Below are 25,348 nucleotides of genomic sequence, written 5' to 3' on the forward strand. Positions count from 1 at the left end.
CAAATCGGTGCCTTAGTTCCAAAGAGGGCCCCTCACCATAGGGGAAATTTGGGTCAACATAAAAACACCAAGCAGGGGGTGGCTGGGTGACTCAAGTCAGTTGAGTGTCCACTGTTGGTGTCAGCTCGGGTCACGATCTCAAGGTTCGTCCGTTTGAGCTCCACGTCAGACTCCGTGCTGTCAGTGCAGAGCCTGATTGGGATTATCTCTCTCTCCCCCTCCCTCCCTCATTCTTTCTCTTTCTCTCTTAAAATAAATTAAAAAAAAAAACTTAAAAAAATAAAATAAAGCACCAAGCAGAAAAAGGTCCTGCTTGCCTCTCAGTTCTCTGGCTTACATTCTGAAAACCGTGGACACATAGTTTTTCCTCAGTACTGACTAACTCATCCACTAAGCACATACTTAGTGAGCACCAAGAGAACAAGGAAAAGCTGGGAAGGGGCAGACAAATCGGAATCAAATCCAGTCCGTGGTATCAAATTAAGACCCATCGTATCCATCAGCTTGTTTTTTAAGTTTATTTATTTTGAGAGAGAGAGAGAGAGAGAGAGAGAGAGCGGGAGGGGCAGAGAGACAGGAAGACCCAGAATCCGAAGCAGGCTCCAGGCTCTGAGCTGTCAGCACAGAGCCCGGTGCGGGGCTCGAAATCACGGACCGCAGATCATGACCTGAGCCGAAGTCCGACGCCCAGCTGACTGAGCCACCCAGGAGCCAAAGGAAATTTTTATGATAGTCTCACAGAGAAGACATCCATTTTCTAGAATTCAAGAGGAGACAGTTCCTGGTAACCTCTTCTTTTCCAGATTCTCCCATAGTGATGGACAGAAGTACGAGGTGAGGTGGGCGCTTCCTTACCCCACTGTGGTTTTAGACACGCCATACACCTGCTGAAGAGTCAGAGGAAAAGTCGGGAGGAAGCGGAAGGCTGATGAAAGTATCCTCAGTTGAAGAAAAAGACACGTCTTAGGTTGGAAGCATTCCTACCTACCCACAGACTTCCCTCATAAAACAGATGTTTGCTTTAAGGAAAGTTTTGTGCCCCCGGACATAAGGAAGAATTCTTCCGTGGCTAGAATTTTGGAATAACACACAACTAGGACAGCTGGTCATGCTAGTCAACAGTAACATGGTTGAGAAAGATGACTGATGGATGTGAACATCACAAAGGCAAGAACTACTCTGGGGTAGTTTGAAAGAAAGGTTTGTGACTTAATTCAATTAAGTCCTTAATTTTCAAGTGTTAGGAGCAGTATTTCCAATGACCGACAGATGTCCACTTTCCTGTCCTCAGATGCTGTCTGTCATCTGAGACCACATCCTACTAATCTCAAGGGTATTCGGTAGTTTTTAATCCAAACCATATTCTCTATTTCCTTTCCTTTTCGCTTACAAATCGCGCTGACATAACCGTTCAGTCATTCGACAAATGCCCTTTAAGCCTCTGCTCGAAGAACTTAAAATCCAAAGAGCTAAGGAGGCTTTTATGTTTAGACAGTTAAGCGCTCTCTGGCTAAATAAACATAGTGGCTGAGATGAGAAGCCAGAATAGGCAGGAGGGCATCGCAAATTGCAGAAAGAACTCTGGAAGGATTTGGAGTAAAGTTGGTGAAACACGGTCAAGATTAGGAGGGACAAACTAGAGGCGGAAAGGTGAAAGATGGCTGAATAGAGGTGTACCTGCTCCAAGTATGACTGGAAATTTCAAGAAAACACTTAGCACTCTGACTCTGTGAGCACGGAGGGCTCATCTAGGACATGTGAAATGAGATAAAGATGAAAATATATTTGATTCATATACTTACAAGTATGCTTTAGTAATTTGGTGGGAAGACCAATGACTTCTAGAAGGATTGGGGGCAAAATTCTGGGTTTGAAATTTACCAGCTGCCATCTTGGGCAAGTCGCTCAAACTTCCTTCACTCCATTCTCCCATTTCTGAACCACCTTCCTCTCAGATACAAGCATGTGAGTTACGAGAATGTACACTCCACAAAAGTAGGGCTTTCCCTTGTTCATATCTATATCCAAACTATTCAAGACCGTGTCTGGCACACAGTGAGTGCTCTATAAATTTGTCAAACGAATAAAAGTGAACTAAATGTGAAAATAGAGCTTAAAAAAATCTTTGTAGACACTGAAATGTTTTCTAAATATAAAGTACCAGAAGTAAGTCATCCCTAAAACAACTTTTTATCTGCACCTGTTTCAGATGACCTTTTGTGGGTCTGGTTCTGCTATTTAAGTTAACTAAGCTATTGACAATTAGGACTAAAGCAAAGGACAATTCTAATTATAAACGGAGTCTCTGTTTTCTAAGAGATATGAGATGCTTCTGAACTTCTTTCAAGCACACAGGTTGTAAAATGTCATTCAAATGTGAGTTGACATTAAAACTAGTTTCCACTGCACCTGTTACAGACAGCATTTTGAGGGATTTGTTCTTTTGGTTGACGGAGGTGTTGACAGTCCTCTCTGGATTTCACCTCTATATCCGGAGGGTATGTAAATAGTTCTCCTAACCACAAAGGTACCGTGGTGGTGAAATCTCTCCCACCAAGTCATAATCCTGAATCCAGAAAGGGCCCTAAGCATCTCTCTCGTTTTGTAAGACCAGAGTGATCTCCAAAGATGCGCTAATGTGAACAAAGAAGAAGCCATTGGGTACTACGTGGATCCCCGAAATCCCACCAAAAGGACATCACTGATGAAGGGTCAGGGTAATAGAGTACAGAACCCTATGTAATCAGGTTAAGGGCAGCAAGATTAAGCATGTGGAACAGATATCTTTCTGCACACTCATTGAAAACAAGTAAAATGGAAAACAAATAAAATGGTAGTGAAATATCATTTTTTTAAAGATGGACCAAAAACCATTGAGGATGAAAGAAAAAAAAATTCACCAAAGCCTGAAGGTTGAATGAACTGAGCTTTCTACTAGAAAGCCAACATAAATTATTCCCCCCCCCCTTCAAATAATTCTGTATTCAGAATTCCACATATCCCTGGGAAACTGAGAATGCTTTCTGAATAGAATCCCCATTTGCTATGTACCTGTGGTTACGCTTGGTGGGAGACCTGGCCCCATGCACGCAGAAAGCACATGTGGGTTTTATCTCCTTGTGTGTTTTTGATAGACAGAAACAGCACAGATTCGGGGGCTCTATCATGACTCTCTAACGGTGGTACATTTCACAAGGAAGAATTACAGGAGATGCTTTGATGTCAAACAGAGGAGGCTCCTTTTAAGCAAATGGTAAATTTAACTTTCTTTGGTTCAAAGCTCAGCAGTTCTCCTTGCTCCCCACCGACGCGAGTGCTACAATTTTCTTTTATTCGCTTCCTCAATGACTTGCCATTAAACACCTACAAGTCATTTTACTGCAGCAGTTTGGTACTTCTGACACCCAAATAGGATGGAGAGGAGAAAAAAAAAAAAAAGATAAGGAGCAAAGAAAGGCAGGAGGGAGTTGCTGTGAATCACCGCGGGCCATCAAACTGTTTGCTTGGGTCCAGTATCAGGAACAATGAATTAAAAACAGTTCGGAGGACTTGGAGTGGGGTGGGGGGGGGGGGGAGGGGGAAAGCACTGAAACAGATCGACTGCATTTCACTACTGGCCCAAATTAGGAGGGCGGAGGGAGGAAGGCAGGAAATAAACAGATGCAGTGAAAGGTCTCTAGCCTGCAGGCAAGGAAGAGTGAAAACAGCCTTTTATGAAAGTCAAGAAACCAAAAGCCAAGGATGTCAGTGGTACAACAATGCCCAGTGCTTAGAGGGAAAAGGACTTCTTAACCACAGCGGGGTTCCCCCTCCCCAGGATCTGAATGTAAAGGGATGATGTTTACTTAAGGGGTCTTTCACGGACAGGAAAAATAAACCCCAAGTTTATACATATCTCTGCTTAATGCAAATGGCATATTTAAATTTAATTACTTGGAGCTTAAGGTGGTTTTTGTTCCCCCCTTTCTCTCTCATTTCAACACCGCAGCTCTGATTTGCTCTTTATCAAAGGTTTGTGCATTTTAAAACGCTGTCAGGCATCAAAATTAAATGCTCCAGAACACTAATGATATCCTTGTGATTAAGGGTTTTGTCGTCACAGCAATGCTAAGAACTCTCGTGCTAATATTAATTGCTTTCTTCACGTCCCACCAAAGGGAGGGAAGGATTTCTCCTCTGAGCTTTGTACGACCAATGGCATTGAACAACACTGTAATTTTGTTTTGTTTTGTTTTGTTTTTTACTATTATCACTGCGGTCTTTTAGAGTACTCAACAGTGTGCCCTGTTTCATTTTATTTTATTTTTTTTACGTTTATTCATTTCCTTTGAAAGAGATAGAGAGAGAGAGAGCACAAGCCGGGGAGGAGCAGAGAGGAGACTCAGAATCCAGTGCCCTCGGCGCACAGCCCTATGTGGGGCTCGAACTCAGGAACTTGAGATCATGCAAGAATGGAATGGTCCTGAGCCACCCAGGCACCCGCAGTGTTTTCATATACACATGATTTCGTTTGCAATACACTCAACCAGCTGGGTTAGCCCTCCGTTATTTTTTAGGTAAAAGTCATTAAGACTGCATTCCTGTCCACCCTCCTCGATACATCACCAATGTAAGAACGCCACTCTGCACCCCACAGCTTTTAGCTGCTGTACCATTAATAAGCACCTAAGCACATTCTATCATAGTCAAGAAATAAATCTGTAAATTTTTTTTTTTTTAAAGGTACCGAGGGGCGCCTGGGTGGCTCAGTCGGTTGAGCGACCGACTTCGTTTCAGGTCACAATCTCACGGTTTGTGAGTTCGAGCCCCACGTCGGGCTCTGTGCTGACAGCTCAGAGCCTGGAGCCTGCTTCGGATTCTGTGTCTCCCTCTCTCTCTGCGCCTCCCCCACTGTCTCTCTCTGTCTCTGTCTGTCTCAGAAATAAATAAATATCAAAGAAATTAAAAAAAAAAAAAGGTACCGAAAAAGTTGATGATTCCAAAATCGATACTGAATTATTTTCCTGTTCAACAAAAGATCTAGAACCAAATTCTCGATTGAAGCCTTTAGAAGACTCTGGATTAAATGAAGCTCATTTATATTTAAATATGGATGTATTAATATTAATTAAGCATACACTTAAAATATAGGAGGGATGCATTTTTTTTTTCCAGAAGGTGATTTCTTTCCAAGGTCAGTACGAAGAGTCTATTTTTTAAACAAATACTGTATAAAGTAAATCAGGGCACCATAACACTTACCAAAAGATACAACAGTGCTTACAACGATTTCCAGAATCTCATTTTGGGAGGCTCCTGGTGCTTTCACTAAGTGATCCAAGAGTAAGACTTTACAAAACATTAAGCTCAGACTCTTACTTTCCTTAGTTTTCCAGAGGAATGGGTGGCAGGTGATCTTAGAAAAACCTTTTATAGGGAGCTATTAACCATATTTTAAATGATGGAATGTGGTAGTCTTCCCTTTCGTGTTAAGTATCTGCAGAAGAAAGGTGAAGGTGTTGGGATTAACCTCTGTGGCTAACTGCCCAAAAGATGAGAGCCCCCCTCCCCTATATAACTGTTTCTGGGGGCGCCTGGGGGGGCTCGGTCGGTTACGCGTCCAACTCTTGGTTTCAGCTCAGGTCATGATCTCACGGTTCGTGAGTTCAACCCCTGCTTCAGGCTCTGCACTGATAGTTCCTGGTTGGGATTCTCTCTCTCTCTCTCTCTCTCTCTCTCTCTCTCCTTCCCCTGTCTCTCAAAATAAATAAACTTCAAAAACTTAAAAAAAGAATAAATAACTGTTCTGGGATGGAGCTGCTCAGACAGGGACTACATTTCCCTTACATGTCAGATGGTTCACGTGACTGAATTTCAGCAAGGGAATGTGGGTTTTTTTTGTTTTTTTTGTTTTTTTAATTTTTAAAAAAAATTTTTTTTCAACGTTTTTTATTTATTTTTGGGACAGAGAGAGACAGAGCATGAACGGGGGAGGGGCAGAGAGAGAGGGAGACACAGAATCGGAAACAGGCTCCAGGCTCTGAGCCATCAGCCCAGAGCCTGACGCGGGGCTCGAACTCACGGACCCTGAGATCATGACCTGAGCCGAAGTCGGACGCTTAACCGACAGAGCCACCCAGGCGCCCCTAAGAAATAATTTTGAATGTCAGTTAACCTACTCACTGACATTTGGGGTTACAGCAGATATTCATTCAGGTAAAGTGTAGCCATTTGGCAAAAAGAAAAAAAGGGCATTTTTCGAATACCGTTTTCATATAATAACTAACTAAAGTGCAGTGTATTGTGGCCACAGAAGATTGAGTGGTGGTCTAAAGCTGCCTGAATGGCCTTCAGGTCCCCTCTTGGGGATGCACCTATGACCATGCACCGTGAGCGGATATCGACGCACTCCTCTGGCGAGCGCGGCCCTGAGGTCGGCCCTGCCCGGAATAGAAGATGCGGGTTTGCAGGGGCACGATCGGCCACGAGTCTTTTACCCGTGAGTGGATTCAGCAGAATCCCACATTCCTGGGCTCAAAGATTCTGCTGAGCTCGTCTTAACGTTAAACGGTAAAAGACAGTGGTGTTCTCCAGATGGCTCGGTTGAGTTTTCTTTTCAGAAAAGGGTTCCTCTTCGTTGCCTAGTTACCAGCTGGCGTGGCCTGGGCCACGTGAATTGGAGGAAAACAGAGAAGAATGGGCAAATGAGCAAATACTGGTCTCCTCGGTGAGGCCCTTGGGCACACAGGTAACATCGCTTCATCCTTGCATCTCCTCTGAAGCGCTTATAATTATCCCCTTTGAATTCACATCTGCAAACTTAGGTAATACACGGAAGTTCAGTGATCGGACCAGCGCTATAAAATGAAATTTTTAAGCCCAAGAGTGCCTGCCTCAAAAGCATACAATCCTCCTACCGTATGACGCGCCTGTAAACACACGCTCAACAAGTGAGCATTTATTGAGTAACTACTACGTGCCCAGCACTGTTTCAAAGGCCTTGAATAAATTAATCCTATCACCCTCACGAAAACCCTATGAGGCAGGTATTATTATTGTTCTCCTTTTACAGATCAGGAAACGAAGGTACAGAGGGTTTGAAGAGCTTGCCCCGAGTGACAGCATATAAACGGTGAATTCACAAGTCCGGTCCCGGAGCCCACAGTTTTCAACCCCTGAGCCGCAAAAGGCCTCTGGTCTCTCCCCTCCTTGCACTGGTAAGAAATGAGAGATCTGAACGTTAAATGGCTTGCTCTCCTGCAGCAGCGTTAGTAACAGAGCAAATCTTAGGTCTGCTCTACGTCAGTCAGGTACAGGGCCACCTATGTGCATTCCTGCTTGCCAGAAATCCAGAGGTAATTTAGACATGACCTCTGTGTCTAGACAAAGCTTAAAGCTTTTACCGATGGATCACCCCATGAGAGAACTACTTAGAAGGGCTAAGGGAAGAATTGTCTCAAATGGCAAAATTCAATTCCAAAATAAAACAACAGTATGTGAAGCGAGGGAAGGTGGAGGGGAGTACGGGGCAAGCCTGTGGAAGGTTGGCGACGTTCTATTCTTTGCCCTGGTTTATGGCGGCACAGGTGTTCGCTTTGGGATAATTCATTGACTATATGTTTACGTCTCATCCACTCTTCTGTATGTGTGTATATTTCATAATCAAAAGGCTATAAAAGACAAAGAAAAGCGTTAACATTAGGGATGGAATGCGAAAATTAATATTAGACCCATCCAAAATGTTTAATCTTTTGGGGAAAGGTCTAAAGGTGTCACGAAAGATCTAAGTTTTTGCAACTTAGGACTTTTGTAACGAGTTAATCGTTCTGTTTCATATTTGAGCTGTACAGCAATCCCTGCTCTCTGTAGTAAAGAAAGTGTATTAATTAAATGCTTGTTTTACTATTTTTTAAGGTTTATTTATTTTTGAGAGAGAGAGAGAAAGCCTGCCTGCACGTGCACGAGGGGCAGAGAGAGAGGGAGAGAGAAGATCAGCTGTCAGCACAAAGCCCGACGTGAGCCTGGAACTCACCAACCACGGGATCATGATCTGAGCTGACGTCGGATGCCTAACCGACTGAGCCACCCAGGCACCCCTTACTTTTTAAAAATTATTATCTTAGGGGCGCCTGATCTCATGGTTCCCAAGTTCGAGCCCCGGGTCGGGCCCTGCGCTGACAGCTTAGAGCCTGGAGGCTGCTTCGGATTCTGTGTCTCCCTCTCTGTCTTCCCCTCCCCTGCTCGCGCTCTCTCTCCCGCTCAAAAGGAAATAAACATTAAAAACATAAAAAATAAAATAAAATAACAATTACCATCTTGAATTAGCATTACTACCTGTATAGCCATACCGTCAGTTGTAGAATCACAAGTGAGTAAAAGCTCAACTTGGAACCGAGGCACGTATCCCCCAGAATAACGGGATGGCTTAGGGGCACCGAGTGTCTCTGCTGTAGTTCAAGTGTATATTCTGTTTCCTCTGAGAGCGGCTTGTTTTACTTTCTATTTGCTTACTAAGAAACTTGTTGGCAGGTTCCAATCAGGGTAGCCCAACATTTGCCAACAGAAACATGGCAGGATTCAGTATGTACTTCCTGTTAAGTACGAATGCCAGTTTGAGGCAAATAGAAAAACAAGTCTTTCTACTGGAAGGCAATTTGTAAGAATTTGCCTGAGCAAGGCAACCGTTTTAAGATAAGGGAATGGGCAAAGTTTAGCAAGAATAAAAAATTAGGTATTTTGTTTTCTCTGAATGCCGCTAGGAAGATGAACCTTCTCACTGCTTCTCAGGAGGTTGAAAAGTATCAAGGAAAAGCTCTTAGTTGCAATGAGTTTGGATGTGTCTTGATGAGACAGGAGGACGAGCCTTGGGCAACGTGAGCCCCTCCATGCCCAACAACGTCTGCCAAACTTATTCTGGAATCCAGAGGATGGTGGAAAGGAAAGGTTCTGTTCTGCTGAGCAGAAATACAGCATAGAGAGTAGCAAAGGGTTAGCTGCTCTGAATCAAGGCTTCTATTCCTCGAGCTGTCAACTCGGCTCTTGGAGAGCTTCGAGCCTTCCAAATCTGGAAAATAAAAGCTGTGCTGTGGGCTTCAGGTTGTCTTTGTTACTCAGACAGCTGCTAATCGGCCTGCTGTGTTTGGAACCAAGGAGACAATGCTGTAACATTTAGCTTTCTGACATGCGAAGCATCTAGATCAGTCCCCTATTAAAGATGTATTAATCACAAAGACTCTAAAAGCCAGGAAGATAGATGCGCCCAGTAAATCTTTTGCTCTTGTCTTTTACTTTCCACACTCAGGTTTCTACATTTACAGGCAGACATGCTTAAAAGCCTGCTCCAGAAACTGACCAATAAAAGGCCTTGTTCATTACTTTATATCAGATGCCCGATGTTTTCCTACCCCTGAAAAGCCTTTCAGAAAGAGGTAAGACATTGATCATTCCGCTAAAAGAGTCGTCTGTTTCAATAAATAGATCCACTGTGACTGTTGTCATCTTGACTTTGTAAGTGCGATAACTGATTCAGGAGTGTGGCTTTCTTTGCCCCTTGCTGTGGGGACATCCAAATAATGTGTGTAGTTAAAAAAAAAAAAAAAAGAGTTATTTGATAAACTTCAGGGAACAAAATGTTACTCCTCCTAGTACTACCAGTATTAATTAGCATCACTACTACTCATGCTAGTGCTCCTAATAATACGAATAATACCTGGCCTCCAAGTCAGGCCAAATTACCCTCAGGTCAAGGCTTCGAGTGAGAGTGAATAAATGGTAGCTTATTCTGGACTCAGACACCTGGAACAATGGAAAGAGTATGTGCTGGATGAAGCCTCGGAACCCTGTGTACTGAAATTTATTGTTAATAAAAGGTCTCAAAGTTACTTCTCCACCTTGGTCTTCATTTCACAAGAGCATTGAAGACAGACTTGCCACATTCTCCATAGCATGTGTTACGACTGGGTGACCTGGTGATCAACCCCAAAACAAAGAAAAAATTAAAAGAATAGAAACAAAGAGTCTGCCTGATATTATCATAGAGGCCCAGAATGCAATTTTCTTTCTTTCTTCCTTACATAGAATCTTCATAGGAGGCATCCAATCACCGTAATACGAGAGGAAGAGAAAAACCTCAACACACGAGGTTCCTAGACCTACAGAAAAGCAGCATTAGCCATTCTGAGTTATTGTAAATCTTTTGAAATTAGATTGCTACTTTTTTTTTTTTTTATTTCTGAGGCTAATGGAACCCATAAGAGACAAGTACAATATTTGTGAGGTGCCAGGTTGGTGCCAGCTCAAGGCCCTGAATTCCTTGGCTTTTGCTGGACTCTGAATATATCATGAATAACTCCTTCCCCATCACCGGCTCAGTGACAGTCCACCATCTTCCAAATTGAAAGAGTAGGAAGTCAATTAGTGTCACTTACGATGTGAACACCTGTCGACTAAGACCTGGACTGAGACCAATTTCATTACCACAGCCACTCAATGGCTGCCAGATGGTCAGGACTTGGACCACTTATGATGTGGTCCAGATTCAAGGAGGTGACCTAAAGACGGAAAGGTCTAGAGTCCCATTAGTCATCTCCTGAGCCATCCAATTCCCCAGCACATATACAATTGGAATAGGATATCTATTTTTCCTAATGGTCATTTAAAAAGACCACATGAGCTGCTAAAAAAAAAAAAAACAAAAACAAACACAAGCTATGGTAACCTAAAATTGAGGATATTAGCTCCTTAAATAATAAGCATCCTTGCCAACCATGGTCATTTTAAAATCCAAAACTACTGGGTAATAACTCAATGTCCTTTTCTCTAATTGCAGTTCAAAACACATGGACAGAGCAGGAACACAGACACACACACACACACACACACACACACACACAAATGAAAAATATTTGACAAAGAATAAAGTGGAGCATGAAATTATAAGCTACAGATTATCACTGACAGGGTAAGATAGATAGGCAGAGAGTACATTTCAATACAATTTTGGTCGTGAATCTATGTGTACTGTGCTACTTGGAATTTTTCCAAGTCCAAATGTTGCTTGGCTTAAACAACGAGGGCTAAATGATGAGAAATGATGGCCATGGATGATAAAGTAGAGTGTTGCAGGTGGAAGAGACAGAGAGAGAGATTAAGAGACAGAGATTGAGAGGGAGGGAGGGAGAGAGAAACGGGAAGAAATCCAACCCTGAGACTCTCCATTTTATTCCCAGTTGGCTTCATACACGGAAGTCTGGGAAAGGTCTGAATACAGGGGAATCAAATATTCAGGGGCCAATATCCATAAGCCATAGAATGAATGCTGAGGAGCTGGTTTTTAGTACTACTTAGGGAAAGCTTTGTTTCCTTGTAGCCAGATCTTTCTTGCCCAGTTTCTAGGTCGCTACAGAGACAAGCACAAAGTGACTGGTAAGTGGAGAGAAGCGACAGAGACCTTTGGGTTAAATTACAACCAGCACATTTGGAAAATGCTTCATACACAAATGGTCACCACATGCTATGCTCTCAAAACTAGGGCCACGAAATGATATTCTTACAGCCCTCATATTTGAAACCCTATCTTTTTGGCAATTGTCATAAAAGCTATGATCGAGGTTAGAGAAAGGAGCATAATTTATGAGAAGGAATTTTAAGCTTGGGAATTTGCAACCATAGAATTAATGTTTTTTTTAATATTGGGGTATCAGCCAGAAACTAAATTGTATGTGCCAGATAGTTTAAACTCCTACAGGCATTATAAGACCGAAGCTGAAACAGCGGACCTATTAAATTTTAAAATGTGATTAAGGCCAATAGATGTCTCCGACTGGATCTGTGTCTGAGAATTCAAGATAACTTTTGTAGTCTTAAAGAATAACAAAGAATGAATTAGGAAATCTCTCATTGTTTTAGGGCTTGAATTTTGTTTTCTTTCTTCTCTTTCTCTTTTTTAACTACGAGGTTTCACAGCATCTCACCGGGACCCCTCTTTAACAGAACTTGCTGAGGTGTGAAATTCAGTATTACTGGCCCCACCCAGGAGTCACTCTGTAAATCCCAAAAGGACCTCATTAGAACAACACATCACCTAGAAAGAGTCCCACAGCATGGTCTCCAAGAAAGACAGTGGAGCAGGGCGCCAGCACACTACAGGCACTTTCCCGAAACTATTTCATGTCCTTCTGAAACAGGAAGGGAAGAGAGAGGATGGAGAGAAAGAGAAAAAGCCATCATCCGAAGCACGCGTACAATGAAGGTTATACTCTTGAAGAGTTTACAGTGAGATTTAAAGGGCTTCTCATCTGTCATTCTTCCCCAGACAATACCCTCTTATATTACACAAAGATTCTTTAAATATGTCACCAGCCTCTTCGAGCCACACCTGAATTAGATGGCTACTCGCCATTGGTGTCTGCGATGAGGGCTGCGAACACAATTTATGCTTTTTAAGTTCTATGACACTAATTTTCCCAGGCTGCTATTCTGCCATGTTTGTACTCCCTGCTTTCGGTGGAAAACAAAGCAACAAGAATCCCAATTACATACTGTAATGATAATCACCACCCCGATGTTAAAATGGGGAGAAACGAGCTGATGTTACTTTCGCGAATTCTCAAGTCTCCTAAAGCGTCCTCCTGGGAAGATTCCCCAAATCAGGCTCTGCTAGAGCCCTGTAGGATTCAGTGAGTTTCCGTGCAAATAAGGGCTACACCAACAACTCTTCAGATCATCTCAATTTTTCAGATGGAAAAAAAAAAAAAATGGTCGTTGATCATCTTGGAAAGTGGAGGGAACACTTGAATAAGCTTTCAAGCTAGTTGCATATTCAAAATCTCTAGGCTGTTTATATGTGTGCCTCTGGCTTTGATGCAGGAACGTAGAAGAAGCTGTGCTCTCTGCCCACCTGGACACTTTCTATGCTCAAAATACACCCTTAGTATGCTAAAAAAATAAATTAGGGTTGATTCAAGAGGCAGATTGACAGCTTGCAGTATGTTATCTAGAAAATAGCAACCCTCTGGGGAGCCATTGTAAGCTTGCCCCATTCAGTGCTTGTGCTAATCGATGGATCTCACCCAAGTGAGCTCATTGGTGGCAGTCCCTATTTAATACCCACTGAGAAGTCGCAGTCACATTTTTGTCTTGTTGGGATGCACACATCACCATCAAAAGGTTCCTAGATAAGAAGTTTTTAAAAATCATCCACCCCAGAGCCTTCATTAAAGAGGCTTTTTTTTTTGACAGTGAGCATCCCACTGCCTGAGAAATTCATACACCGAGCTTATCATTTGGAAGATGCCAGGCAAAAAGAAGTGGCCCACCCTCTCCTCCCTCCCTCTCCCTCTCCTTCCAAGAGGGATCACAAAATAAAACAAATATTTCAAATCATTGTCATTTACCCAGAAGATATTTTGGGTAGATTGGGTTTTAGAAAGGTAGTCCTCGTGCCTTGTAATTAAAAAAAACAAAAAACAAAAAACAAAAAAACAAAAACACAGAAACAAAAACAAAAAAAACCCCAGATGGGTCAGGAAAGCCACAAAGAGTTCCTTTAGCACGAGCTGGCCAACTTATCAGAATAGAGGAAGAAGGAATTTAATGCAAGGTTCTGTTTCTTCAGTTCTGTGCCTGTATTGATGGCCATTTTGCTGACCGATCAGCCAAATTCCCACAGCGCTCCGGGTACCAGTCTTCACACGTGAGATCCAACCATTAGTGACATTTTCCAACGAAGCCAGGGTGGTCCCCAGGGAAGTGGCCACACTGATGTGTGACATACCTCTCTTTTCTGTCACTGTAGTTCTGGGGCAGCCCATGGAATCTTTTTCATTCTTCCGGCACAGGCCAAGGAGGAAGACGTACACCTGTGTGTGTTGGGCGCAAAAGGTGGATGCTGGGGGAAGACCTTCTTAAAAAGAGCTATTTTTAGGGGCGCCTGGGTGGCGCAGTCGGTTAAGCGTCCGACTTCAGCCAGGTCACGATCTCGCGGTCCGGGAGTTCGAGCCCCGCGTCAGGCTCTGGGCTGATGGCTCAGAGCCTGGAGCCTGTTTCTAATTCTGTGTCTCCCTCTCTCTCTGCCCCTCCCCCGTTCATGCTCTGTCTCTCTCTGTCCCAAAAATAAACAAAAAAACGTTGAAAAAAAAAATTAAAAAAAAAAAAAAAAAAAAAGAGCTATTTTTAGGGCGCCTGGGTGGCTCAGACAGTTAAGCGTCTGACTCTCGGTTTCCGCCCGGGTCACGATCTCACAGCTTCATGGGTTTGAGCCCCACTTCGGGCTTTGTGTTGGCAGTGCAGAGCCTGCTCGGGATTCTCTCTCTCTGCCCCTTCCCCACTTGTGCTCTCTCTGTCTCTCTCTCAAAATAAATGAATTTTTTTAAAGCTATTTTTAACACTGATGGATAGAGTTAAGGCTTGCTTATCTTGACAGATTAAAATGTAAAACCTAAAAAAAGAAAGAAAGAAAAAGAAAATCTTCCCAAGTCTTCACCTGAAGACAACATCTGGAATACTCTCTTGCTGTACACCCACGTGAAAACAGCACGCAGACGCTGACGTGCGGAGAAGGCTCTGTACGGCGGGGGTAATCTGGACACACATTTTAATGAGTCCCTGTAGATTTAAGATCTCTCCATGCAAGATTAGTCCTGCAGCACAGCTCTTGGTTTTCCTGGTGTTTAAAGGAAAAAACCCTTTAAAGATATTAGTAGGGGGCTAATGGGAGGTTTGATAAAGTTTCTCTGGATCTTTTTATTAATGTTCAATGCAAACTAGACTCTAGGGTCTCTCCTAGCTCCTTGGAGGAGGTAGTCATTAATTGAGCCAGTTGGAGTGATACTTCATCAATGTAGAAGCCCACCTAAAACCTTTGCTAGTCCTGCACTGTTCATTTCTCATCTCAGCCAGGCACTTATTTTTCAAATCTCTTGATGGCTTCTCCAGAGGGTGCAAAGGCAGTGTTCGTGTTCGAAGTAATAAGCACAGAACTGAGAAATGAAAAACGAATCAGAATGAGGATGTCAAGTGTTTAGGGTGAATGCCGGAGAATGGATTTGCCTTCACACACACACACACACACACACACACACACACACACACAAACATGTGTATGTGAATATGGACATTTATGTAAGAGTGAGGGGATGGGAGTGGGAAAAAAAGGTGTCCTCAGTCTTGGGTGTAAATAAAACTTTCATTTTCTTAGAGGGAAACCAGTTGACTGTTGAACAGCATGGGTTTGAACTGAGAAGGTTCACTTATATGTGGATTGTTTTCCATACAAGACTGTCCTATAAATGTATCTTCCCTTCCTTATGAATTCCTTAATAACATTTACTTTTCCCTAGCTTACTTTATCATAAGAGTATAGCATATAAGATACATAACAGACAAAATAAATGTTAATCGCTTGTGTATGTTATTGGAAGGCTTCTGGCCACCAGCAGGCTATTAGTAGTTAACTTTTGGGGAGTCAAAAGTTGTATGTGGACGTTTGACAGTATAGGGGTTGATGTCCTTCACCCCTGCAGTGTCTGAGGGTCAACTGTACCAACACCTTTTTTAAAATGCAATGCAATTTTTATATATACAGTAATTACTAGTAGGCTCAATACACACTATTTGTCTATGCTGTTCAGTCAGCCTTGAAGCTGGATAATTTAGTAGGTTCTTTTATTTTTTTTTCTCCCCATCAGGACTTGTGGCACCCACCCTGAGCATAAATTCATGGACCCTGGTGCCACACAAAAGAAGCTGTGTACCACTATACATCTCCTGGATTGTTTTATTCTTTTTTTTAATTTTTTTTTAACATTTATTCATTTTTTAAGAGACAGAGACAGAGGTACGAGAGAGAAAGGGAGACACAGATCCGAAGCAGGCTCCAGGCTCTGAGCTGTCAGCCCAGAGCCCGACACGGGGCTCGAACTCATGAACCGTGAGATCATGACCTGAGCCGAAGCCGGATGCCCAACCGACTGAGCCACCCAGGCGCCCCAAGTTTGTTTTATTGTTAATTATGATCACAATTAGTGAGTATGTTTAATAATTATAAAGGCGGCAACAATATTCAATAGACATGAAATTATTTTATGTATAACATTAGAATCAAGCGACTGTTCCCTTTCTTAAAAAAATAAAAATGTGCTGCATATTTTAAAATGTACATTTCCTGGGTGCCTGGGTGGCTCAGTCAGTTAAGCATCCCACTTCGGCTCAGGTCATGATCTCACAGTCCGTGAGTTCGAGCCCCGCGTCGGGCTCTGTGCTGACAGCTCAGAGCCTGGAGCCTATTTCAGATTCTGTGTCTCCCTCTCTCTGACCCTCCCCCGTTCATGCTCTGTCCCTCTCTGTCTCAAAAACAAATAAGCATTAAAAAAAATTTTTTTTAAATAAAAAAATAAAATGTACATTTCCTAGGCATTGTGATGTAAACCAGGAGCACATAGGAGGATCTGGGCTGTTAATGAGAAAACCATAGCCTGGCTTCTCTGAAGCCCATTGTGTGCCTGGTTCGGGCCTGTAATTACTCATGCACAGAAAGGACTCTAACCAGCTTCAACTCAGAAGTCCTAAGGATTACATACCAACCACCGAGGATGCGCAAACAACTTCCCAGCAAAACCTCTCAACAGAATTGCTCTACAGCTTGTTTAAAGAATTTTAAAAATGGGTCTTGAGAAAGATTTCTGACTTAACATTCAACTAGTTTCATCGCGTGTTTTTCCTCTCACTTTCTTATGAGTAAGAAAAATAGAACATGATTTACAAGAGATCAAAGGCAAATGAGAGATCATCTCCACGAAGGGCCAAGGTATAAGAGAGCGTCTATGACTATTTAAGAAGGAAATCGCTGTCAGCATCTAGCAACCCAACAGTGCTCGGAATGCATATTTTCGAGAAAACTGAACATCGCCCGATCAGAACACTTCAAGCAGGTTCTACATTATACATTTAAACCTGAGGGTCACTGGGAAAAAGGTCTGTGGTACAGGAGAGTGAAGGTATGCTTGAAATTCTACCTGATTCCCTGAGACCTTGTTTATGTAGCCCAAACCTCTGCAATGGAAGGGGTCTTGCCAATTAGGAAAATTGTCTCGAATGTGAGATTAATCTCAATGTTAATCCACCACAACCTTGACCAGGGTGGTTTCTGACAAATGACACCAGCATGTCAACACCTTCCCAACCTCCTTCCTGACTGGTCCTCTTTCTCGATTTAGTACTCCAGAGCAGGGATCGGCAAACCTTTTCCCACAAAGAGTGAGATGGTTAATATACACGCGGTATGGGCCACTCCCTCTCTTGAAACTACCCAGCTCTGCTCTTGCCCCGTGAAAGCCGTCTCAGGCAGTCCGCCAACGAATGAGTGGGGCTTCGTTCCTGCAAAGCTTCTTTACGAACACAGAAAATTGAATTTTATATAATTTCCCAGTGTTGCAAAATATTCTTCTTCTTTTGGTTATTTTCAACCCTTTTGAAATAGAAAAACCATTTTTAGTGGGTTATATACACCACCTGGGAGACGATGGAGATTTGGCCCCTGGGTTTTGGTTTGCCAACCTCAAGGGCACTAACAGAAAAGTCAGACATCTGTGTTTCAAAAACATCAACAGAACGTCCCCCTTGCTCCTCTCACTTCTCAAACTTACAGAAAAGCGTCAATTCTGGTCACGTCCTATTTGGCTTATCCATTTCACCCTAGTCAGGGGCAGAATTATACACACTGAAGCAAAAGAAGTTTGCACAGGTCCTTTCCAAAGCTCTGTTCCTCATTTGATATCTGCACTTTTGCAGGATGCATTTGAAACCGCACAAAAATTGTCTAAGCCTCAGAGCCCACAAAGTCTGGTGCCACCATTCCTGGAGCACATTTCCTAGCTCAACTGCTCTGAGATGTTTCTGTTTCTCCCACCATCTCCTTGAAGCCTTCCCCTTACCATGTAGAAGACAGGTAGCAATTATACCCAGTGGGGATGAGAATTCCCACTGTTCTCCATTATCCTACTCAAATAACATAATCTGTCTAATTAAAAGATGACAGAGAAAGAAAGACTGGGAACTTGCCAGTTGAGTAATAAAAGACAGTATTGCCTCTTGTACTCGGTTATTTTCTTTTCTCTACTCATTATTTCGGTTTTATTAAATTTATCACTACTTGAGAAAGAATTCGTTGATTGTTTTTGGCTATAAATAAGCGTGTTAAGTGACAAACAGGACTTGAGTATCTGCTATGGACTGTGCGGTGGCATTAACGTCGAGGTGTCCTGTCATTTTATTGGTGATGTGGTGGGTTTTGTTTTTGTTTCTGTTTTGCTTTTGCAGGCTTCTTGAGTGTCCATCCTAGAGAACAAGGCTACTAGTATGACAAGGAGCACCAGTTCACGCAATGGCAAGGCAACTGGGATTCTTTCACAAGGGCCCCCAAAGAGCTTTGTATAACCCTCTAAGAGCAGCGTTGGAAGGATTATGTTCCTGGCATGGAGCAGTGGAACCAAGCAGAGACAGGCTGGTGATGGAACCCTTGGAAAGTCGGAATTTCTATGAAGTCATGAAATCTCCTTTTCAAATGTATATCACTAGAGTTTCTCGGTCTTGGCACCATGGGCATTTCGAACCAGATAATTCTTCATTGTGGGGGCGGTCCTACGCATGATGGGGTGCTTAGCAGCATCCCCGGCTTTCACCCACGAACTGTAATGGCACTCCCACCTGCGACAGCCAGAAAGATCTCCAGGCATTGCCAAATGTCCAGGGTGGCGTATGGAAGAACCATACTCGAGAGGCAGCTCGCTTACTGTGTTGCCCTTCCAAGGAAATACCTTGGTAGGTGTGAGTTTGGAGGGGTAGAGAGAAGGCAGGCTTCAGGTGCACCCTGCTGATTCTGTGGAAGAATTTTTTGGAATTTCCCCCATCCTTGGAATTGCCTTGGGAGCCCATTCCTGAACATCCTGTGGGAGTAAGCCCGACTTCTTCATGCCCATAACTCATGGCTATATTCTCGGAATCACACACTTTTGGAATTAGAAAAGATCATAGAGATCAGCTAGGTTCAAATAATTATGCAATCCACCAAATATCTGAACTCCTCCAAACTCAGTGTGTTAAAGATGTTTGTCACTAGGACACTGCAGCTGTGCTGACAAGAGGTTACCAGATGCCATTTCACCGTCAAGGATTTAGAAGAGTATCTCATGCAAAGGAAAAAATCAGAGTTGCGATCACTGGGGCGCCTGGCCGGCTCAGTCGGTAGAGCATAATGACTCTTGACCTCGGTCGGGGCGTCGTGAGTTTGAGCCCCGTGTTTGGTGTAGAGTTTACTTAAAGAAACAAAGAAACAATCAAATAAATAAATGTGCCACAGCTCGCCGTGCCAGGTGCAACTGGGGGTTAGGAGGGAATGAATACTACCCATAGCAGTTCGTAAGGATGTAAAACAGACGAAAACAACCTTGAGTACGATTCGGCCAGTTTGAGTACGATTCGGCCGCAGAACTGAAAGACAGGGGTGGGGGGCTTGGAGGGGGTGTGAGACGGTGCAAGCTGACTCTGAGATCTTCAGATCTACTGCTGGCTGCCATCTCAGCATGTCTTTTTGCAAAAAGGCTCACAGCTCGGTTGCTTGGCCAAGAAAAGGAAAAACCCTTGTTTCCTTTATACAGCCTCTCTCTCTCCTGGCGACACATCCTGTATTCATTTGCCCGAGATGGTCCACTTGAGTAAAAGTAAACCAAAGGAAAGCCATTTGGAAAACAAATCACCCGGCTGTCTCCGTATTCCCTTTTCATGAACACCAGAACCATCTTCTCCTAAACAAAACACACAACAGTTGCCACAGGATGTTTGATGGAGGAAGGGACAGGTTCAGTTTTCCCGGGGAATCTCACTTTGTTCCTTTTGGACTGTAATGCAGGGAAGTGTCGGGAGGGAGGAGTTGCCTTTTCCTGGTCTGTTTTTCTCCTACCGGGGGGACTTCCGCGGGAGCTTCCCACCCTCACCCTCTTCCCGGCCTCTCGTTCCCACTCTTGGCATGGGGTGGGGGTGGGGATGGGGATGAATTCTCTCACAGAAATCTGCTGTCTGACACCCTCCCACCTGCACAGAGTGGACAACCTCGGGGGCACAGGCTTGATCCTTCAGGGAGCCTGCCGTCAGCCAGCTGAGCCAGACCGTCTGGGTGACACTGGGCAAGTGTCTTTAAGAGCCAGCCCTTTTGGCCCCGGAAATAAAGCTCACATCCTTCAATCAGATGGTCGGCAATAAAGCTGACATCCTGAGCTCCCGGGGTCTGGTCCCCAGTGTCAATTGGGTTTGAATTCAGGAGGGGAGGAAGAGCATCTTGTTAGTTTCTTCTTAAGACCCCGACAATAGGACCTGGGTGAGAATGATTTAAATAACCATGTGAGAACACCAGCCCATTCACACCACATTCCACAACTAAAGGATCAAAGGCCGGTCAGACCTACCTTTCTGGTGCCCAGATACTGGTCGCCTAAAAGGGGAGAATGCCAGGCTGAATACAGGGATGCTATTAATTATCCAATAATGGTAAAAGAAAGCAACTTTGTCCTTTCAGGAGCAGGGAGGGTGCTCGCTGGTTTCAGGTACTGGCCCTGACGTTAGCTCGGGTGAGTCAGGCCACCTTCCTGAACCTGTTCAGCTCTGAGCGTCTCAGAGGTTCCGGTGACAAAACCAGGTATCTAAGGAAGGCCTGTAGTGTTTGTTGTGGTCGTTAATAAGTGACTGATGAGAGAAAGAACCCTGTGAAAACAAGGCAGAACAGGCGAGCCCCTAAACTGGGGCTTTCAGGTGGTAAATGCTAATATGCATTTATTCTATGGATTCCTTACAGAATGAGCCATCATTGCCTACAGGGGTCCCTAAGGAATTGAGTTTAATGAAATGATAGGAATGACTGCAATTAGAATATAATTGTGTGTACGGAAATACGCTTAGGGGAGCTTTGATAGAGTTTACGGTTGCCACATTCACCCAGAATTTTGGCCTGCGTTATTAATTTGCCCTACTATGAAGAAAGGGTTTGTTAATCAAAGATAAACTATTCCGCTGATATCGAATTAGGGAACTCCAGATCCTGTAATGAGGCAGTGCTTCGCACATACACAACTCTCTGCTAAGCGAAAGCTTTCTGGCTGGCCACATAGGAGGTCTCCTTATTGAAAGATTTATTTTTAATTTTGAACAGCTTCCCAGCATTACCCTTCATGAAAATTAAAAGAGGGAGCTGGAAGTTTGTCCTGTTCAGCAAACCGCCCGGCGGGTCTGCTCACCACGGCAGAGAAAACCTCACCGTGTCAGAGGAATCCCCCGTCCCCCGCCTTCTGCTAGATGGAAAAGAATTACACCTACATTTTTAATAAAACTTAGACTTTCTTCCCCTCCCTCTCTCGTATTGTTTTTGCACGTTTTCTTCTTCCGGAGGCTTTTTAGCCTGCCTTCTTTGCACTCCTTCGGCCTTCTGGCCTGGTAGGAGCTGACATAATCCCTTGGCCCGCATTCTTACGTATACAGAGAGTCATAGGGGTCCTCCCACAAAATCTGTGGGAGCCAAGCCTGTCCTCAGCATGTCTCCCAATGGCTATTCTCGGCCAAAGAGAATGACTTCACCTTGTACAGCTAAGGCCTCAAAAAGTCCCTTCCTACTTTTAAATCAGTTAAGAACACAAAGTAGCGATGTGTCTGAGGATACGCCACCGCCGAACATAAGAATACCGATTGAATCATAAACCAGATTCCCCAGCGGGCGCAGAGAGGCTGGCCCCGTCTAACTCAGAGACAGCAGTAGCACCAATATGTTCCCCGGGATCCACGGGCAATATTTCCAAAAAAGAACCAATAAAAAGCTGGCAAAGACAGAGTACTTGCGATGCTATCAAAACCTCCTAAATCACACCAGTCTTTGTAGAAAAGTAAAGCCGATCACCGCTAACCGTGTTCAACACCCGAAAGCGCAGAAATAAAAGACCAGAGCAAAAGCAGATGATCTGTTCACACCACGCATTTTACAAGACGGGTCACATCTGTACACTTGAAGCTACTTTCCGGTAAGATTCGCCATTCCAGCCCCAGTTTAAAACCCCCACCCGAGTCGTAACTTTGTATTTATTCTAGAGAGTTCAGGGCAAGGGGAAAAATAATGGCTTTGGAGTGGGACGCTGGAATACTTTTCACTACAGGATCAATTAATACAGATATATTTTACTTAACTATTGAGTGCACTTACTGAAACATTCATTTGAGAGGGAAGTACAGTAAGAGGTGATAGGACTGCTTGGCAATTTACAATCCTTTTCGGGCGAAGTTTGTTGTTCTTAAGGGCCTCATGAAAGGATAAGCTATCGCTCTTTTTTTTTTTTTCCCTATTCCCCTTTAACTCGCCAGAAATAAATAACAGGGAGCCAGCAATGTGAAGCAGGTGGCAGAGACCCAGGATGGAAAATTAGCTGGAGAAAGCGTGAAAACGTTTGCAAGGGATGAGCGGGAACCAGTGGGTCAGGAGCTGCAATTTACAAACCCAGATTCGGCTTTGCTCTTTGAAACATTTTATAGATAGTCGAGACTTTGTAACAGTTCTGCAATGAACTCAGCATAAACTCTTCATGAACAGAGAATGTCTTCAAGTGGCTGAATTAGAAGAGGAAAGTGATGCGGAAAATGGGGTAAATGCACTCTCCCCCCACGTGTCAATTATGGATTCACTTAGCAAAGGGGCTGCAAACCTACTATGTGTTTTGAGGAAAATTCTGCCAAACTACACAGAGAGAGCTGCCCATTAATCTCTTCACCATCCACAGATTTACCTGATGACTCTAGTAGAGGCAGGTATACATTTTTTTTTTAATTCAAACAAGATCAAAACATAGCCACTGATGCTTTTGTTGGAAAAGACAGCACATGCCAATATGGTGCTCTGCATTGGTAAAAAGAATTTTATAAGCCAAAATAATCTGTTAAATGCTCTGATGTCCAACCATGGGCCTTGTGATCAAAATGGCTGATATGAATCCCTGACAAGAGAAGTCCAGCATGGAGTGACCCATCTCACCGACTGTCATCCCCTTTCAATCAGACAGTGTCTTTTAATCTCATGTGATCGTCACCACTTAGCACAGGGCATGCTATGCAGTTGGGTGTCCAAAACAGTGAACAAATGATCATTCCAAAACAGTGAACAAATGATCATTCTTCTAAGAATCTTTTGTATTACAAGGCAGCTCGCAGGATTATAATCAGATCCATGGGGTTCCACTTTAATTGTAGAAGTAAGTCTAAGTTAATTCATGGATACCTACATAAGCCCTTTATCTCTGTACATTTATTTTTTATTTTTTAAACTTTTGAAATTTTTTTTTATTTTTGACAGAGAGGGAGAGAGAGAGAATGGGGGGCGGGCAGAGAGAGAGGGAGACACAGAATCTGAAGCAGACTCCAGGCTCTGAGGTGTCAGCACACAGCCCATTGAGGGGCTCAAACCCACGGACTATGATATCACAACCCGAGCCAAAGTCAGACACTCAACCGACTGAGCCAGCCGAGCGCCCCCTCTCTCTATTTATATCATACAATAAAGTAGATCGGATTCCTACCTGCTTGGTTGGTTGTCACGGTGACAGACACCGACTGGTCCGGGCTGGGGTTATACTTGGACACCCCATTCACGGCCCAGATTTCGAATGTATAATTGGTGTGAGCCAGGAGGTCAGTGATGGAAACTTTGGTGGTCTTCAGGCCATTCTGCTGGGGGGTATAGTGGACCCCACTTCCACAGGGTCGGCACTTGCTGGAATCACCAGCCCCACATCTCTTGCACACCACGTTGTAGGAGATGTCCTGGCGACCACCTGTGTTCTGAGGGCTGCTCCATTCCAAGTTCACGGACGTCTCATTGACGTTTGAGATCAAGTTGAGGGGAGCAGATGGTGGGCCTGGAGAAGGAAAAAAAAACACACACACACACACATACATTATCACACCAAGAACTTAAACTATCCTTTTGGAATCTCTCCAAGTTTCTATTATTCTCTGCAGTGATGGGAAGCAAGGTGGGCCCATGTGGCAAAGAAAGCAGAAAGCCAATCAAGCCAGCGAGGAAAAAAAAAAAAAAAAAATCTTTTAAAAAAAGCACACCGTGAAAGAACGCTGCTACATCGGTAACACTGACTGCTATCCTGAGACGGCGTGCATCTCGACATCAACATCAAACACGTTCCAAGTCCAGGCTTCTCTTTGAAGCGGCAGAAAAAGAAGATAGAACTTATCTGGTTTTTATCTCACCATCTGCAAACAGGCACATATGAGCGTGATTCAAGTTCCCAGGGCTAGTGTGGGACCCTGGTAGAGTCAGAGTTATGTGCCACTTCTGAAGATAAATCGGGATTCCTAAGTACAGCGCGTCCTCAATGCGGAATAAAATTAACCGAATCGTATAGACACGCCTCTTCAGCTCGGCACGGCAGTTGGGAGTTAAGCTCGTCATAGGTAATTAGTAGGAACTCGTGTAACCTGGTTGCAGCGATGTCAAAGGTAGAGTCGTTGGGAGATCCCAGCTTGGGGCAGGGATCGTGCAAAGGCTCTCAGGCCCCACGTCCTGCCCTTCAGCTAGCCAAGGCTGGACCAGGCCCTTTTCAGCTTACTCATTCCCGCTGACATCAAAGAGTTTGTGAAACATGAACGGTGGTGGTGGCTGTTTGGAAACAGAACAACTGACCGCAAACAACATAGTGGTTGGTTTTAAAGATAGCAATAAAAAAAAATAATAATAATAATAATAATAACAAGACTAGAGAGCCATGACGAACCCCCTTGTTTCTTGCCGGAGATTAGTCTTTATGTGCCAAAGAGTTGCAACGCAAACTGCCTTCAAGGAGAAGAATCTGGGTGGGAGAAGGGAGGGGATATTCCTGGACTGAGCCAGTACCAAAGGCTGGAAAGATATCTGCCCCACTCTGATGCCAAATACCTCCTCAAAGGGACATGTGGAAAGTCCTCTCTTCCTTTCTCTTCCCCATTTTGGTCTTCCAAGAAAAGAACCAGAGTGAGTTTTAATGGAAATTTCAGGTTTCTGGCTCACTCTATCTATTCTAATGTATTTGCACTGAACTGCTTTAAGGGGAATGTGACCATGTTCCTCAGGAAAAGGAAGTTAACCTCAGGAAAAGGAAGGAGGCCTGTGTGAACTGGGAAGAAGCTTTATCTAGTCAACCACAATGGACTGCGTTGTTCCAAAGTAACCACGGGGACAAAATCGAACGAGGCAACCTACTAATAAGGAGTCATACCCAATATTTATTACTCAGCTCATGCTGTTGGACTGCTAAAGGATCTTGATGGTAATGCTGAAAAAGGGTTAATCCAGGGC

At 43.7% G+C, this 25,348-nt stretch overlaps 1 protein-coding gene across 4 annotated transcripts in view; it reads right to left on the reverse strand.

Moving 5' to 3' along the window:
- The window catches only part of EPHA4 (EPH receptor A4), a 151,936-nt gene that overhangs the window by 40,498 nt on the left and 86,090 nt on the right, over nucleotides 1-25,348 (reverse strand). For 3 of the 4 annotated variants that reach the window (XM_086719739.1, XM_025935207.2, XM_086719740.1), the window contains exon 5: nucleotides 23,577-23,915. The exons of the other annotated variant lie outside the window; for it this stretch is intronic. In XM_086719739.1, the coding sequence (XP_086575865.1) occupies nucleotides 23,577-23,915 (339 nt within the window). The remainder of the gene's footprint in view (nucleotides 1-23,576; nucleotides 23,916-25,348) is intronic. 4 annotated transcript variants of the gene reach the window in all.

This window comes from Puma concolor, chromosome C1 (genome assembly GCF_028749965.1).
Source record: "Puma concolor isolate L17-30 chromosome C1, mPumCon1.1.hap2, whole genome shotgun sequence".
In the NCBI taxonomy this organism is placed as follows: domain Eukaryota; kingdom Metazoa; phylum Chordata; class Mammalia; order Carnivora; family Felidae; genus Puma; species Puma concolor.